This window comes from Protopterus annectens, chromosome 13.part0 (genome assembly GCF_019279795.1).
Source record: "Protopterus annectens isolate FY-2018-M chromosome 13.part0, PAN1.0, whole genome shotgun sequence".
Classification (NCBI taxonomy): Eukaryota; Metazoa; Chordata; order Ceratodontiformes; family Protopteridae; genus Protopterus; species Protopterus annectens.
The window spans coordinates 589,825,338-589,842,389 of record NC_056747.1 but is presented as its reverse complement, the minus strand read 5'-3'; the positions used below and the strand labels follow the sequence as shown (position 1 = coordinate 589,842,389).

Below are 17,052 nucleotides of genomic sequence, written 5' to 3'. Positions count from 1 at the left end.
AGCATTAGTTTCTTTTTTTCTATTTATTTCATACATAATTTCTTTGTTTAAGACAACGTTCAGTTTTCCCCACATAGAATGCAAAACAGGATGAACAATAAGCTAAATAAACAACCCCTTTGATTAAACAGTTGAAATATCCTGTTACATGTAATCTAATTTTGGGATTAACCAAACTCAACTCAACCATGTTAGCTATAAATGGGCATTGGGGACAACTTCCACATTTAAATGTCCCTTTTCTGGCTCCCTCTCTACAAGGCAAATTGGCCTTCTCTTTTTCACAAATATCCTTCAAGTTGTGATTCCTTTTAAAAATAAATTTCAAAGGCCTAGAACATGGGTCTATATTAAATAACTGAAGAGGTGTTTCAGCCAACACCTCTTCGGCGACACACATACAGCGAACGCACAAAACCCTGAATGCTGACATCAGTGATTTCTTTCCCTGGGAAAGAAATCGCTTGTCTAAAAACAAAAAAGAATCATTAGAAACAAAGTGTGGGGCTCCGCCCCCACTCCCCTTAATGTGGGGCACTGTGCCCCCCACATCCCCTAACTAAATATACCAACTCCCAGACTGCTCTACAGTGGGGAAAATGGCAAATGTATGGGGATGGCCAAGCAATTTCTTTCCAGGGAAAGAAATTGCTGTTCTGAACGATCGTGGTTTAGTGCGTTCATTCATTATATGTCATAGAAGAGGTGTTCGCTGAAACGCCTCTTCAAATATTTAATATTGACCCCTAGAAAACACTTTTAACTTATTTGGCATGCTAGCAAATAGCTTCCAATAGCTTCCAATATTTTGTAAGAATACTCTGGATCTTCCCAATATCCTGATTGTATGTTGTCACCAAATAAGGTATATTAATGCCCTCTCCATTAGATTCCCTGTTTTTATAACAGGTTACGCTGTTCATACTATTTTTATTGACATTATCTAATACCACACCATCTAGTAGAGGAATATATTTCTTCCTCCACCCTAATAACACTTCATCTTTAAGGGGCTTAATAAGGGTATCAGGGTATCCTCTCTCTAGGAAAAACCCTTTGATGTAACCCAGTTCCTTTACTAAATCCTCCTTAACAGAGGTCATACGGGCTGCCCATACCATCTGCCCCTTCATGATGTTTCTATTTTGTGTAAAGCGGTGGTTATTCTCAAAGTGCAAGTATGAATTTGAGAACCATTTTTTTCTATATAATTGTGACACATATCTCCTATTAACAAGGTCCTTACAGATACGCACATCTAAAAAATGTATTTCATTAGTATCCACCTCATGAGTAAAACTCAAAAATTCAGTGGTACTATTTATATACCTCACAAAAGACTCAATTAATTCAAGAGGGCCTCACCAAACAATAAAAATGTCATCTAAAAAATGGTAGTATGCCCTAATGTATTCTATGCACTCAGAGTTGAATATAAAATGTTTTTCCCAATATAGCAGGACTATATTCGCAAAAATCAGCACACATGATGCGCCCATGGCCACCCCATCCAACTGATGGCAATATTCGCCATGGAAATAAATAAAATTATTTTTCAAAACCAACTCCATGTTTTCTAGTACCAGTCTAAAATCATACTGATTCAAAAACTTGAAATCCCCCAACATCTCAAACTACTCCAATCCCTTCTCGTGTGGAATTACTGAGAAGAGATCCTTAACGTCTATTTTATAAAGTGAAAATTCAAATCAAATTTTACATTCCCTAACTTAGACAAAAAAATCCACTGAATCTATTAAGATGTGGGGATATAGACCATAAAAAATTTTATTTTTTTATCCACAAATATTGCCAGAGGTTGAGTCTTAGAACCTGCTGATCTAACTACTGGTCTCTAAGGTGGGTTGAGTGGGTCCTTATGGACTTTCGGAATTCCAAATATCCCAGGAATGTATGGCTTCATTACCATCAAAAAATCAAATAATTGTTTATTAATGGTCCCTTGTGATATTATCCTCCAAAGCCATATCAAGGTTATTGTAAGCAATATTCACTTCATTACAAGAAACCTGGGAATATATCCCACATGAATTTAGAATATTTAACATTTTAGACAAATAACTCCATTGTTCCATGATGACTACCCCACCCCCTTTATCTAGTGTCATGATTCGTATAGCTTTGTTCTTACTCATTTCCCACAGAATATTTTTCTCGTCTGTTGTTAAATTGCTTCTTTACCATTTTTTTACTTTAAAAACAGATTCAATCTCATTACAAACTAACGTCTCAAAGTTACTTAGTTCCAGATGTAAGGGATTATTGAATATACTTTTTTATTCAAAATCTTCCCTGCTTTCTTTTATGACATTTCATTAAATATATCTTCCCAATGAGTTTTCTAATAAACATCTTAATGACCAATATGGTACAGGCCATATTATCCTTTTTAGCAGGTATAAAAGTAAACCTCTTCTCGAATAAGCTGAAATGACTGGCATTGATGTCAATATTGCTAAAATTAAAAACATGAAAGTTCTCCATTGTAAAAATAGAGCCTACTCTCTGTACAGTATGGTTTTCCACTATTAAATATTCATGAACATTTTTTGTCCTGTCCGAGAACTCATTGTTGGTTTCTTCCACTGCCTCTCTGTTCCCATTAAGGTAGGGGATGGTAACCTTGCCTGATTTGCTGTCTGGCCTGACCTCTCCCCATTATCAGCACATATGTGGGAGAGATGGGGATGTTCCTGATCCTCTCGGATCTCCTGATAGATACATTCTCTAAAAGGACCCCATTATGTCTTTCACTGTTGTTATAACCATCATTAAAACCATTAAATACAAGTCACTTCCATTCATTGTATCATCAGCAATTGTGTTCTCCCTTCTAAGGTGGCCCAATGTGTATGCCTTCCCCTCCCTGTAGTCCCTATTATTCCATTCCAATTTAGACAACTTCCTTTTTCTAATATTAATGGAACTGTCTACATCCTTAAAAATAAATGCATACTTGTGTTTGTGTTCACCAATAGTAAAAAGTAAGTCTTCTTGAATTTTTTTATTAAGCAAGATACATTCCCCTTTTGAAGCTTCCATTATTTTATCATTATTACTAATAATTGCCCTCATCAGAGCTATACCACATTCATTCAAAATGTTACTTTCATTAAAAAAAATCCAAATCCTCGGCAACATTGTCTGGAAATTTGTTCAGTTTCAACCCCTTGAGAACATGTTTTCTCTTAATGTATTCTGAGAGATACCAATTATCCAAAAGTAATGTTCTAAACTTTAACTGTTTTTCCTTTAATTTCTGACACATACCTATGTACGAGGCATGCACATCTAGAGTATCGACCTCCACATTAAAATTTATCCTGTTTAACCAAGTGTTGATGTCCATGCCCAAATATTGTTCAAATCCTTCCATATCCTTGCCTTCTGCCCTACTTTGTGCCTCATGTTGAAATTGGGGATCCCGATAACCTCCAGCACAGCTACACACTGTAGATTTAAAACCGATATTTCCTTTTTGTGTTCTTGACTGCAACTCAGGAAGTGATGTCATCATACCTTGGTTAGGTTGATAGCACAGAACAGAACTATCTAAATCCATGGAATTCAAGTTAGTATTATCACTTTGTGAAAAAAATTGAACCAGTGTAGTTAGCTCACCCAACAGTGAGACCTCCCAAAAATGGTGATTGGTTAAATGTTGTATCTTTTGGCCAATGAAGATGGGGCAATGGCTTTTTGAATATGCATGGGAACATGATTTTCAGATTCTGATGATGAAGTTTCTATGTTGGAAATGAAAGCACCAAATCTGTGTTTGTTATACAGTGAATAAACTGTGCTTTGGAACGTTGCTTCAGGTACCCTTTTTGGCACTGTGGTGTTGTCAGCTGAAGGTGTTTTTTGGTTTTCAGACTAAGGATAACTTAATGCCATGGTGGTGCAGTGGGTAGTGTTGTCGCCTCACAGCAAGAGGTTCTCCTGTTCGATTCTCAGCTGGAGCGCCTTTGTGTGGAGTCTGCATGTCCTCCCCATGGTCAAGTGGCATTCAAAAGACATGTGTGAATGGGCATGCCTTGGTTGAAGGTTGGGTGTCTGGCTGGCACCTCGGCACTGTAAAAATCTACTGCCAATCATTAGCAGACTGGAGCTCCACTGTGCCGACTCTTAACCGGGAAAAGCCGAAAGAAGAATGACAGACTGAGGATACCTTAAAAGAATAAGCTTTTATTTTTTATTGATTAAGGAAAGGATAAAGTCAGTCTATGTACATCATTTCATCATTATGAAAATAATGAATGAAAGCCCTATTTAGCTCCCCATTATTGCCTAAGGAAAGTGCTAACTCTAATGAACAGGGGACTTACCAAGAACCCAAACCAATCAGTCATAGCACTGCAAGGATTACTTATTAACTGCAAGATCCTGGCAAGTATGTTAACTTCTTAACTGCAGCTACCAATGGCAGAATTGCTTTTGCCTTTTCTGGACAAATCAGCATTCAGTAAATGAGAAGCTGATGCTGTAGGGAGTCATACCAACTGCCCCATTACCTGGCTCAGCACTTGAGGCAGTGGCGAAAGAGGGATGGAAATGAGCAGCTGAAGTTGCTTGTCTATCCCAAAAGAAAGTTTGGAATACTTCCTGTTGCAGGAATAACACTTTGAGTCAGGCAGTGGGAATGGAGTCCATATGACAAGGTAGGATAAAGGGATTTGTGCACCTCCTAGGTTGAATACTACATAGTATCTTGTCACAGCAGCTGTGCAGAAGCATTCATTTGCATAGTCTCCTAGCAGTGCAGGTATTGCACCATGGCTTCCAGTCAATAAGGGAGTTAGGTACAAAAAAGAGAAAAATCTCCAGATTCCCATAGGATGATGTTCCATGAGCCTTGATGATCGCCTTCCACGTCTGTTGTCTAAACATTACGAAACAGGGGACACAACTGGTCAGTGGTGCATTGAGCTTGATGGTCACAGGAAACTTAGGGGCAACAAAAATAACATAAAAACTCAACGGCTAACATTTCTACTTTGGGTTTCTTACAGAAAACTATTTTTCTAAAACACATTTACTTTGTTTTTAAGTGAAAAATAAAAAAAAAATACCTAAAAGTGTAGACTTTCCATCTCCTAGTGGGTATCTCTGATATCGTGGAACGTTGACTGGAGCTAGCTGGTGAAGCTTTTTCAGTAGTAAGGGTTCCAGTCTTGAGGCAGAAGGGTCAGCTGAATGAAAGAAGTTGTACACTTGGCCACATGCAGGACGAATTGATGATGCTAAAGGAGAAAATAAGAATACATATAATTCTTTGCATGTGGGGAAGAAATAAACATCCTCATAATCTAACACTATACTTGTGTTTTATAAATGATGTGAGATATAGTTACTGTTTCAGAGGGATTTACACTCACAAAAATGTGGATACAATTTCATTAACACATAATCCTTTACTTCAGGCTTTAATACATAACACTTGACAAATACAAATATATTTTGATCATTATTACAGTAGTATTTTAAATATAAAACAAATTCAGCTGTCTTTATTTGCAATAAAGTTTGGTCATATTCAAAGTGTTTTCAAATGGTACATACAATGCACACTGAATGGTAATGCATTATATTATACTTTCCTATGCCATACTATAACTAAAACTATAGATTTTCATTCTTAAATGCCATATAATATGCATTCATCACTTTTTAAGTATTTGTAGGTGCTTATGAGTATGAACTCCAGAGACATTATGTTGCGGACTAGACTATGTGGCTCCATGGTTGCCTAAATAAGGTTTGATTACAAACATTCTTCAACATTACTTAAACTCTGATGTTTCCTGGTCATAGTCACACTTTTATGTCATTAACAGTACTTGTAATAATGTCTGTAATATATTCATTTCTTATACCTAATTTATCTTATTCAGTGACAGAGGTAATTGGGATCTGTCCTATCAATTAGTAGGTGTAAGGCATGGAATCTTTCTTGATTGAATGCTAGTCTGTTGCACACCACACACAAACACCACAAGGCAACCTTTTGGATATCCAATTTCCCTGTACTTGGCTGTATATCTCAGGGATGTTGGGGAAACATGAGACCACACAAAAATTCACCTAGACACATGGAGGGCGTGTAGACTTGACAAAGAATGTAGGGAGACAGAGGAATGGCATGCAGGCTTCAATCAGAAGGTGCCCAGCAAGATCTGAACCAGCGCTGCAATGTGGAAGTGCTAAATGCTGTATTACTGTGTCCATTAACATACTTTACTGATCTTCTAAGTCACCTTTGAGCTAAACTTGCTTGAATGTTGCCGTCTTTGTTCTACTTCATGTTATATTAAGTAGTTAGAGAAAATCACATGGATCTCACTAGAAGGCCTCAAAAATAAGACAATAATGCTGATGTGCAGAATAGCTTCATTATCTTATCCAAGAACTGTAAATCATTTCTTGTTAAGATAAGGTAATCTGAATAGATCAATGAATTCAGAGAGGAAAAATAGTAGTCCGATTAGAAGGTGGTCTCAAGTCGTAAAGGTACTAGGAAATGCAATGGGGCAATGCAGGGAAAATACACAGCAGAGTGTAAATCAGTAAAGGACATTTAACAATATGTATGTCTCTGTCTTATTCAAACATTTCCAAGTTGAATTTGAATGTGATCTGTAAACCAATGAAAGAAAGCAATGGCTGTGTAACACGGAGACATATTTAAATATGAAATTCTACCAGTCTGTTACTAATCATATTAATTACTATAAATAGGAGTAAGTGAGGATTTCCTCACCATTGTTTCAAAACTACTTAATCAATTGCCACTTCTTCAAAATTCATACCTCAAATTCTCAATCAGTCAGCCTTCCAAAAGGAGTACACAAGGTTCCTTAATTGCTCCTCTACTATTTTCCATTATTATAAACAAACATCCCCTTGACCTACCTTATCTACTACTCTCTGCATGTGACATGGTGCTACACAAATATGTTGGTATCCACCTACCAGAAAGACCTTTAAGTACACTTCCTAACCCACTGGATCACCAAAAAACCTTCTTCACAACTCCAACAGAACCAAAACTATGATGTTTTGGCACCAGTCAAAAACACACACAACTCTTAATATTTATGACCACAACACCATAGACAGCACTATCTCTTTTACATACCATGGCATTTGACTTGAACCCTCCCTTAACTTTTCCCTCCATCTTGACTACACAAGGAAAACAATTAACTTTATCATATTTAGGTCAATAAATCACCTCCTTTCTAACTAAAAATCTAGAACAGCCATTGGCAAAGACATTCTACTCTCGCAACCTGAACTCAGCCCCTCTCTCATAGCCTCAGCATCAAAAACAAACTCCACACACATTCAAACAATAACCAATAAAATCTGTAAAACTGATTACTCAGTCCCCCAAAAGGACCACCACTGTAAAACACTGAAAACAGCAAAATAGCTTCCTGTTCAACAAAGAGTTTATCTTTTCCTAGTATCCCAACCATTCAACCAGACACTCTTTCTACTACCAGCGTAACTGATTAGACAGCCTTCATCTTACAGTCTCAGAAACCACAACCACTCTGCCCCAACACTGCAACTTCCTAAATCCAAACTCTGTTGTGCAGATCACTGCTTCTCCACTAGGTCTCAAAACTCAAGGAAAGTATTCTATCATAGGTTCATAGGTGTGTACTAGGCTAATGGCCCTGGAACCTTTACAAGCCCAGCCCATAGGATTACCCTGGCATCGTGCCACCTGACATTAGTTCCCAGTGCCTCTGTCGAGTAGAGCCACTGGAGTGATCCCCGGGGTGAATGTTCTACTTCTGATCCACTCATCAAGATTTCTCTTGAAGAATGCCAGTGAGGTGCTCTGTTTGACATGTATGGAAAGTCTATTCCATAGCATGGACAGTCTCTAGGTTATGAACCTGTCCCTCCAGCATGTTCTGTTGAGTATGGTAATGAGGTTGAAGTATCTGGAGCATGTGGTGCAGAGGAATTGGGATTTATTTAGAAGTAGCATTTCTAACAGAGTTGGGACAGACATGGCTTTGTAAGTCAAGCAGAGACTGCCTCTAAGTAGGTCATATGATACAGAGAATAGTTGGAGTTTTTTGAGTCAGTCCATATAGGACAACTGTTTAATGCCTAGGATCACTTTTGTGAGGTAATTTTGTGGCCTTTCCAGTTGTTGCAGGTGTCAAGTGAGGTACATGCCAAATGGGGCATTGTACTTGATGATTGGTCTAATGAGGGAAGAGTAGAGGGAGACAATGACCACTTTCTTCCTGGATGCAAAACCCTTAGTAATGAAAAGTCAGTTCATCTTGCCCTAAATTTAAGACTAAGTTAAGGCCCACCTCCTTTTAACAGTGAAACATCATTGCTTTTTTCCAAGCATGTCACCTAACTTGAGCTACATCACTCTCTCTCTTTTTCCTACGAGTAACATTCTTATAGTACTTCATATGGCATGTTGTATTGCACCAATCTACACTATTCCTCATAAAATCGTTTGCTTAACATAGCATCTTCTATGTAATTACAAATTCTAACATTTATATGTACTCACAAAATATAACATTCTTCACTGCTTTCAACTATCCTTTCATTTCCACTTGGACAACATAGCACTGTAATTATCGCACAGAAATTTCATTTTCTAAATTATGTTTGTCATGATTTACTGCAAATACTATATATTACAATTACATATACTTTTTAAAATTTCTTATAACTAATAATTATATTTTACAGATATGTATTTTTATTAGGGTTCCTATTAAATGATCGAAGACGTATTCTTTCGAATGCTTCTTGATCGAACTTGAAAGCACGAAAAGTCAAAATAGCGAAATGGCATATAAGCAAATTCTTTCCCTGGGAAAAAAATTGCTTGGCTGCTTCTGTTACTTTACCATTTTCATGACTGTTGTGCGATCTTGGAGTTGGTATGTTTATATATTCACTCCCCACAGCCCCCAACTTTATTTAATGTTTTAAATTTTATTTATTTTCTTTTTTTTTGTGGAACAGCGATTTTTTTCCCTTGGAAAAAAATTGCTGTTCTACCATTCAAGATGGCAAGCTTTCATTTACATGGGTGCGATAAATCATCATTCACTTTTTTAAGTGGTCGATGATTTAACATAGACCCTTTTTACTATAATCACCCTTCTAAATGTAATTCTGACTTTTTTTTTTGTATTCCTGGGCTGAGACTGAAATTGGTCTCGTGTTCAGTCCCTAATCCTAGTAAACAAATTTTTAAATAAATAAGAAAAATCATATTGACTCTAAACTGTTGTAAACCTTAAGGTTATCTGCTCACTGAAGGAATTTCATGATTATGTCCTGAGTGCTCTGTACTGAACAAGTCGCTTTCGACATTTCAGTTCCTTATCAAAGATTCACCATCATTTCTCTGTGTCTTGTTTATTCTTACATCAAATGAAAGTCTTTTACTGTGAGTCTGAGTCATCATTGCAAAGAAAATGAAAACAGGATAGGACTACCACCATCAGTGGTGCCACCAGCACCACAAACACCAAACATGGATAAAGTAAAAATATAGGGGTCATGGTAGAGGAGGCTGCCTGGTTCAGCCTACCTATGCAAATAACAAATAATAACTTAATTTATTAGATTTGTCTGACTTGGACCGAATAATACCAGGACATGGGATTACTACTAAATCGTAAGCTAATCAGAGCACATCTGTATTTAGCTTTTAAAGGAAAGTTAATATGAGGTGATATGACTTTTCATTAATTATGGAATGGGCTGATTAAATACATCAGATGAAAAAAGTATAATAGTGGCATCAAGAATAAACTCATGGCAAATATCCAGTAGTGAAGTGTAATATGCAGCTCAGGAGGATATGCAGATGGGGTTTAAGACCGAAAGAAATAAAGAGCAAGGCAGCATAGCACATTTTGTTTACGTATGGAAGGGTGATGTGAAGACACAGAAAGTATTTCAACCATGTACTAATGAAACTTGCAAAGATCTTAATTTTGGAGCAAATATAAGTAGTAAGGAATTCAAATATTTTTATATCATAATTGCAATAAGTAAGAATGATGTTCTTCTTTTGAATTCTTTTAGAAAGTGAATAGAGTGCAATACTTTACTGTTCTATGTTCTATGCTCTTTGAAAGCTGTCAGTCACAACATATTTATAACAAATGCCCACTGTTATAATTTCTGGAGGTTAAAATACATTCTATTAAAAAAATGGCTTTGATAGGGATACTACAATAAAGCTAAGATTTATCCTAAGGGGAAATCAGGAAATACACTGATTTAGGACATAGCATCTAATATGACCTGTAGCATATTACTAGAGAGAAAAGGAGGATAGTGTCCACTGAGCATGCTAATGTTACACAACTGACACACAAAACTCATTTTATCAATATCTTCTTTATCCTACTTTGTTTCTTAAGGAGTGGAAGCCTATCCCAGTAAATAATGAGGGATCTATTTCAATTGATTGATGAATGACATTGTGGAAACTCATATGGTTGAGACCACATGTTCAATAATGCAGTTCGTTGATCAACATAAGTAACACAAAAACCCTTGCATCCCCCAACCCCCCTACATATTATATATACCAACTCCAAGATCGGCACTAGAGTGGGGAACAGGGTACAATCCCCAATCAACACTGTTCCACGATCTCATTCAAAACAGTCGACAAGCTGCATTGTCGATCATGTGGTCTTAACCATGTGGATTTCAATGTCATTCGTTGACCAAGTGACAAAGACCCAGCATAAGGCAGGTTCTGCTGAACATGAAGCTAGTCTATCAAAAGACACATGTGTGTACACACACACGGACACACAGACATGCATGCGCACACACACACACACACACACACACACACACACACACACACACACACACACACACACACACACACACACACAAAACACACAGATACATATTCAAAAATACATGTCACACACACACCAGTTCAGTTATCAGTATAACTTTGGGGTGCTGCAAAAAAAAAAAAAAGAACAGATACCCTGGAGAAAAGGCTTACAGAGTCCACACAAAAGTTACCCTATCTGAGAAACAAACTGAAAAACCAAGTGTTGTGAGGCAACAACACTAGATGTATGCTTTATTCAAATATGACAGTGTATGAATCAGTTTGAAAGGAGGAAAATGCACTTTGAGATGAAAGAAAGCTGGGTTTGTGGAATATCTGTCCTTTAATCCATCTGTGTAATCAGTGTATATTATTACCAAGAGGCTTATGGCAAACACTTTTCTTTTACTTTAATCTATATCTTTATGAAATAAGCCCTTTTCTTAGGTAATGAGGGAGCATTGTCTGGTAAATTACTTGCTCAGACTCACACAGTAAGCAAATAGAGGTAGAAAGAGTTAAACTCTGTACCCTTGACTACAGGAAAAGTACAGTTTTGTACCTACCATATATGTAGATGTTCGAGTGTATACACTGCTGCAGTCATTACACTTGGGTTATCCTGCCGTCAGGCGATTCCCCAGTCGGCCTGAGTTCCAAAGTCTTGGTCCGGCATCAGTTGCTGTCACCTCCTCCCTGACGTCAGTGTGACAGGGGTATATAAGATGCAGCCGATGCCATTTTCTTCAGTTTTTCTTGCCCCAGATGTCAGGTGCCTCCAAATAGGTAGACAATTCCAATTGCTAATAAAACATATATAAGAAAAGCAAAAAACAACTTACATCTTCCAGAAAATACTCCCCATAGGTAGTAAGGGTAGAAGACATGGGTACGTACCAGCCAGTGAGAGGGGAAGGAGGGAGGGTAACCTGGACTGCAGCAGTGTATACACTCTAACATTTACATTTATGGTAGGTACAAAACTGTACTATGTTCATCGTGTTACACTGCTGCAGTCATTACACTTGGGTAGAACCCCAAAGCTGAGGTAGGGTGGCTGGTTCTATAAGGCATTAGTGGTGGCTATAAGGCCCTGCAGCACTGCAGTGGTGAAGCCAGCTCTGGATTTAGAGTATAGAGGCAGATGGTAATGCTTGGTGAAGGTATGTACAGAACTCCAAGTTACTGCTTCCAAAATATCCTTGGTAGGTACTCCCCTGAGGTAGGCAGTTGAAGTGGCTGTTGCCTTGGTGAAGTGAGATCTAATGCTGCTAGGTACAGGTTTTCCATGGTATGTGTAGCAGAAACGTATACAATGTCCTATCCATTTTGAAATAGTCTGTTTTGAAATGGCTTTTCCCTGTGCTCCTGCAGCATATGCTACCAATAATTGCTCAGATTTTCTGAAAGCTTTGGTTTTGTCCAAGTAGAAGTGTAACTGCCTGTGAATGTCCAAAGAGTGGAGTAGTCTCTCCCCTTTATTCTGTGGTTTAGGATAAAAAGTTGGCAGGTGAATAGTTTGGTTTAGAACCACACTGGATACCACCTTTGGCATAAATGTAGGGTTAGTTCTTAAAGACACCCTGTCCTGGTGGAAAATGAGGGAAGGTTCCACTGCCATTAGTGCCTGTAATTCTGAAACTCTTCGTGCTGATGTTATTGCCAGGAGCAAAGCAGTTTTCCAAGAGATATATTTTAATTCTGCTGTGTTAGCTGGCTCAAAAGGAGGTAAAGTTAGTTCTTCCAAAACAAAGTTGAGGTTCCAAGTTGGAGTAGGTGCTCTACAGGGTGGTAGTATGTTTTTAGCCCCTCTGAGGTGCTGTTTTAACAGAGGATTAGAGAAAATTGGTGGATCCGTGTTGTAATGAGCAGAGATGGCAGAGGCGTGGATCTTGATGGATGAGAAGGAGAGGCCTTTGTCCAGCATCTCAGTTAAGTATTGTAGTATCTGAGGAATGTTTGGGACAAGAGGGTCAAGGCTGTGAGCTTGGTTCCAGGCACAGAATCTCTTCCATTTATCCGAATAGGATTTCCTGGTACTTGGCCTTCTGGCCTCCAGAATGACATACATAACAGCTTTGGAGAGAGGCATTGCTTGCTTGACTAAGGAATCTTCCATGCAGCTAGGTTTAAGGTCTTTAGCTGGCTGTGTAGTATTTGATTGCTGTGCTGAGTCAGCAGATGTGGGATTTGAGGCAAAATCCAGGGTGGTTCTTGTGCTAAGCTCCTTAAGATTGGGTACCAGTGCTGGCATGGCCAGTCTGGTGCAATCAGGATCATCTTTGGCTATTCTTGCCTGGCTTTTATGAGTACCTTTGGCAGCAGAGGTAGTGGTGGGAAAGCGTATACTTGTAGGTTCTCCCAGCTGAATGAGAGGGCATCCACTTTCCATGCTTGTGGAAGGTAACTCCTTGTGCAGAATTTTTGTAGCTGGCAGTTTATTGGGGATGCAAACAGATCTATGTCCGGGCTCCACCCTGTCTGTGTTATCATTCTGAATATTTGTGGATTCAATTCCCATTCGTGGGGATCCATGATGTTTCTGCTTAAGTCGTCTGCCAGTGTGTTTTTCTCTCCTGGCAGGAATTGTGCTTGCAGATGAACTTGAAGGTTTATAGCTGTGTTCCACAAGGTCATGGCTTGTCTGCATAGGGGGTAGAAGTGAGTGCCCCCTTGCTTGTTTATGTACCACATAACTGTGGTGTTGTCTGTCTTTATCAGTAGTTGTCCTGGATGCAGCAGGTCCTTGAAAGCTATAAGGGCATTTTGTACAGCTAGCATCTCTTTTTGATTGATGTGAAGATGCCTTTGTTCTGCGGGCCACGTGCCCTGAATACATTTGCGTGCCATGTGTGCTCCCCAGGCGTAATCCGATGCATCTGTTGTCAGTGTTTGCCTGGCTGTGGGTTGTGTAAAAGGCTGTCCCTTGTTGAGGTGACAAGCTTGAGCCCACCATTGAAACTCCTGTTGAAGGCAAGGGATTAGTGGCATAACTGTTTCCAAACTTTGACAGTGTTGAGACCATACATTCTTTAGGCACCATTGTAGTTTCCTCATATGCAGTTTGGCATATGGAATGAGTAGTATGCAGGATGCCATGTAACCCAAGGCCTGCAGAATTTTTCTTGCAGGGAGTTAGGTCTTTGTTGCCATCAACTGAAAGTATTGAGTCAGTTGTCTTTGCTTGTCTGGCGTGAGATAAGCCATCTAGGCAATTGTGTTCAAGCTGGCACCCAGGAATATAATCTCTTGTGAGGGCACTAGTTTTCATTTCTTTTCGTTTACTGTGTACCCCAGGCAACTTAGTAACTTTTTTACAAATGCCAGATGCTTTAGAAGTATATCCTTGCTCTCTGCTTGAATCAGGCAGTCATCCAGGTACGGATAAATTTGAATTCCTTTCTGTCTGCTAAATGCAATTACTGGTGCCAGGCACTTTGTGAAGACCCTGGGCACAGTAGATAAGCCAAAGGGCAGTGCAGAGAATTGGTAGTGCATTGAACCAGCTATGAATCTGAGGTATCTTCTGCAGTTTTGTCTGATACGGACATGCAGGTATGCCTCCTTGAGGTCCAAAGTCACGAGCCAAGCTTTCTTGCCCAGCATGGGAAGAAGCTGCTGTAGTGTCAAAATTTTGAATTTCGGAACATCCAGGTAAGTGTTTAGAGATGAAAGATCCAGAATGGGCCTCCAGGCTTTGCCCTTTCTGGGTACCAGAAAGAGTCTTGAGTAAAATCCTTGTCCTTGCTCCTGTGATGGTACCTTTTGAAGAGCTCTCATATCCATGAGTACTGTAATTTGTTTTTGAGCCTCTGCCTATTGATTTGGTAGCAGATTTGGCATTTCTTTTTACTTTGGCAGAGTGTGAAAGTGGAACCTGTAACCTTGAAATACAATGTTGAGAACCCATTTGTCTTTGGTGATCATTTGCCAATTGTGGTAGAAGAGTGCCAGTTTTCCTCCCAAGGGGACTGCCAAGAGGGATTTGTTTGGCAGCTGTAGTGGGAAGTCATTGGAGCTGCTTTTTATATGGTTGGGGCCTGTCTTCCCATCTTTCTGGCCTGATGCAACCCATTGTCGAGGCCTATAAGGACCTTGTTTTTGATCTCTACCTTTTGGACGTCTGTATCTTCCCCTCTGAGGTCTGTCTGTAATTGGAAAGGACCAATTCTTAGTTGGCCAATTTCTGCTAAATCTAGGAGGCTGAACTTGTAAGAAATCGTTCACCGTTTGTATAGATTTTGCCTTATCCTCCATTTTCTTTAATACCTCTTCTGCCTTAACTCCAAATAACACATCCTGCTGCAAAGGTGCATCCAATAATTTTGCTTTAACATGATCTGGTAACGTATGTTCTTTTAACCAAGCATGTCTTCTAATGACAGAGCCTGTAACTGCTGTTCTGCAGGAGGCCTCAAGAGAATCAAAACCACATTGCAAAGTATGCTTTCCCACTTGTTCAGCTGCATGCAATAAATCCTGCATTTCTTTAAAATTAGGAGGATTTGATTCTGGAAGCATTTTCTGTTTTAACTGAAACAGTAAAAAATGCTGATATTTTAGCATGTGAAAACTGGCAATTTAAGGCTGTCATTGCTAAAGCTGCAGATGTACTTTCTTTCCCCATCTGTCTAATGCTCTGGAATCTCTGTCAGAGGGGACTGGATTCTTGGCTGATGAGGCCTTAACTCCTTTGGGTCCCTGAGAAATAGTTTCAGGGTCAGCTACAGGGCTTTTATACAGAAATTTATATGAGTCAGGGAGTCTGTAGTATCTGTCAGGTTTAACAGGGGCTGGAGGTAAGGAATCAGGATTTAAGTTGGATTCAGTATACACATCATCCACAATATCTAACACTGACGGAATAGCAAGGGGTCTGTGTTGAGGTCCAAAATCCAAGGCAGGTACCCAAACAGAACTAATAAACAATAAAAGGTACCAGGTCCTCAGCGAAGATGCACCAAAGGTTTATTGAGCAGCAGGTAACACAACAGCGACAGCAAGGCAACAGTAATGTACGTAGCTAATACAACCTCCACGTTTCGTCAAAAACTTCATCAGATAAAATACATAGGAAAAACACTAGTTTAAATACTCACACCCTAAGAAACCAACTAATGAAACACCTTAATTAATTAATTCCAATTACCCCAATAAAATATATTTAGTACAGAATAAAAAATTAGTTAGTACAGAATGAACATAGCAGCAATCAAATAATGTACATACATAAAATACTAAAAAGTTTAATACAATGAAAATGTCTATGAAACTACCAAACATATCTAACAAATATCCAGGTATTAATGATTTGATTTCATTAGCCTCTGTGTTGAAGTTAAGATCAGCAAAGTTATAACTTTATGTTGGTACCTTACGCTTTGACCATACTTTATATATATATATATATATATATATATATATATATATATATATATATAGATATATATCCTTTTATATACACACATACATATTTTTTGATTGTAGTTCCTGTTAACATCAGTACAGGGAAGCATTGTATTTCATTATACATTATATATTTATTCATTTGATTGTTTTAGAATACTTGATATTTAAATATATATATACATGTGTTTGGTAGTTTCATAGACATTGTCATTGTATTAAACTTTTTAGTATTTTATGTATGTACATTATTTGATTGCTGCTATTTTCATTCTGTACTAACTAAATTTTTATTCTGTACTAAATATATTTTATTGGGGTAATTGGAATTAATTAATTAAGGTGTTTCATTGGTTGGTTTCTTAGGGTGTGAGTATTTAAACTAGTGTTTTTCCTATGTATTTTATCTGATGAAGTTCTTGACGAAACGTGGAGGTTGTATTAGCTACGTACATTACTGTTGCCTTGCTGTCGCTGTTGTGTTACCTGCTGCTCAATAAACCTTTGGTGCATCTTCGCTGAGGACCTGGTACCTTTTATTGTCTGTGTTGAGGTAATAAAAGGAAGTCTCTGAGCCTTTTCTTGGATTCTGAGTAATCCTGGCCTTCCCAGTGGAAATGCTCTCTCATGGTATGTAGGGTTTCCCCAAAGGAGTAGTCCTCAGGCGGTGAGGCTGATAGAATTGATTCCTCAGCATCAGAATCCTCATAAGGGAGTAAAGAGTATCCTAGGTCTGAGGATGAATCAGAAGAGAT

At 38.4% G+C, this 17,052-nt stretch overlaps 1 protein-coding gene across 1 annotated transcript in view; it reads right to left on the bottom strand.

Annotated features, from left to right (window-relative positions):
* PITPNM3 (PITPNM family member 3) overlaps positions 1-17,052 on the bottom strand; it is a 1,300,985-nt gene that overhangs the window by 402,522 nt on the left and 881,411 nt on the right. The window contains exon 11 of the mRNA XM_044054869.1: positions 5,094-5,264. Within this exon, the coding sequence (XP_043910804.1) occupies positions 5,094-5,264 (171 nt within the window). The remainder of the gene's footprint in view (positions 1-5,093; positions 5,265-17,052) is intronic.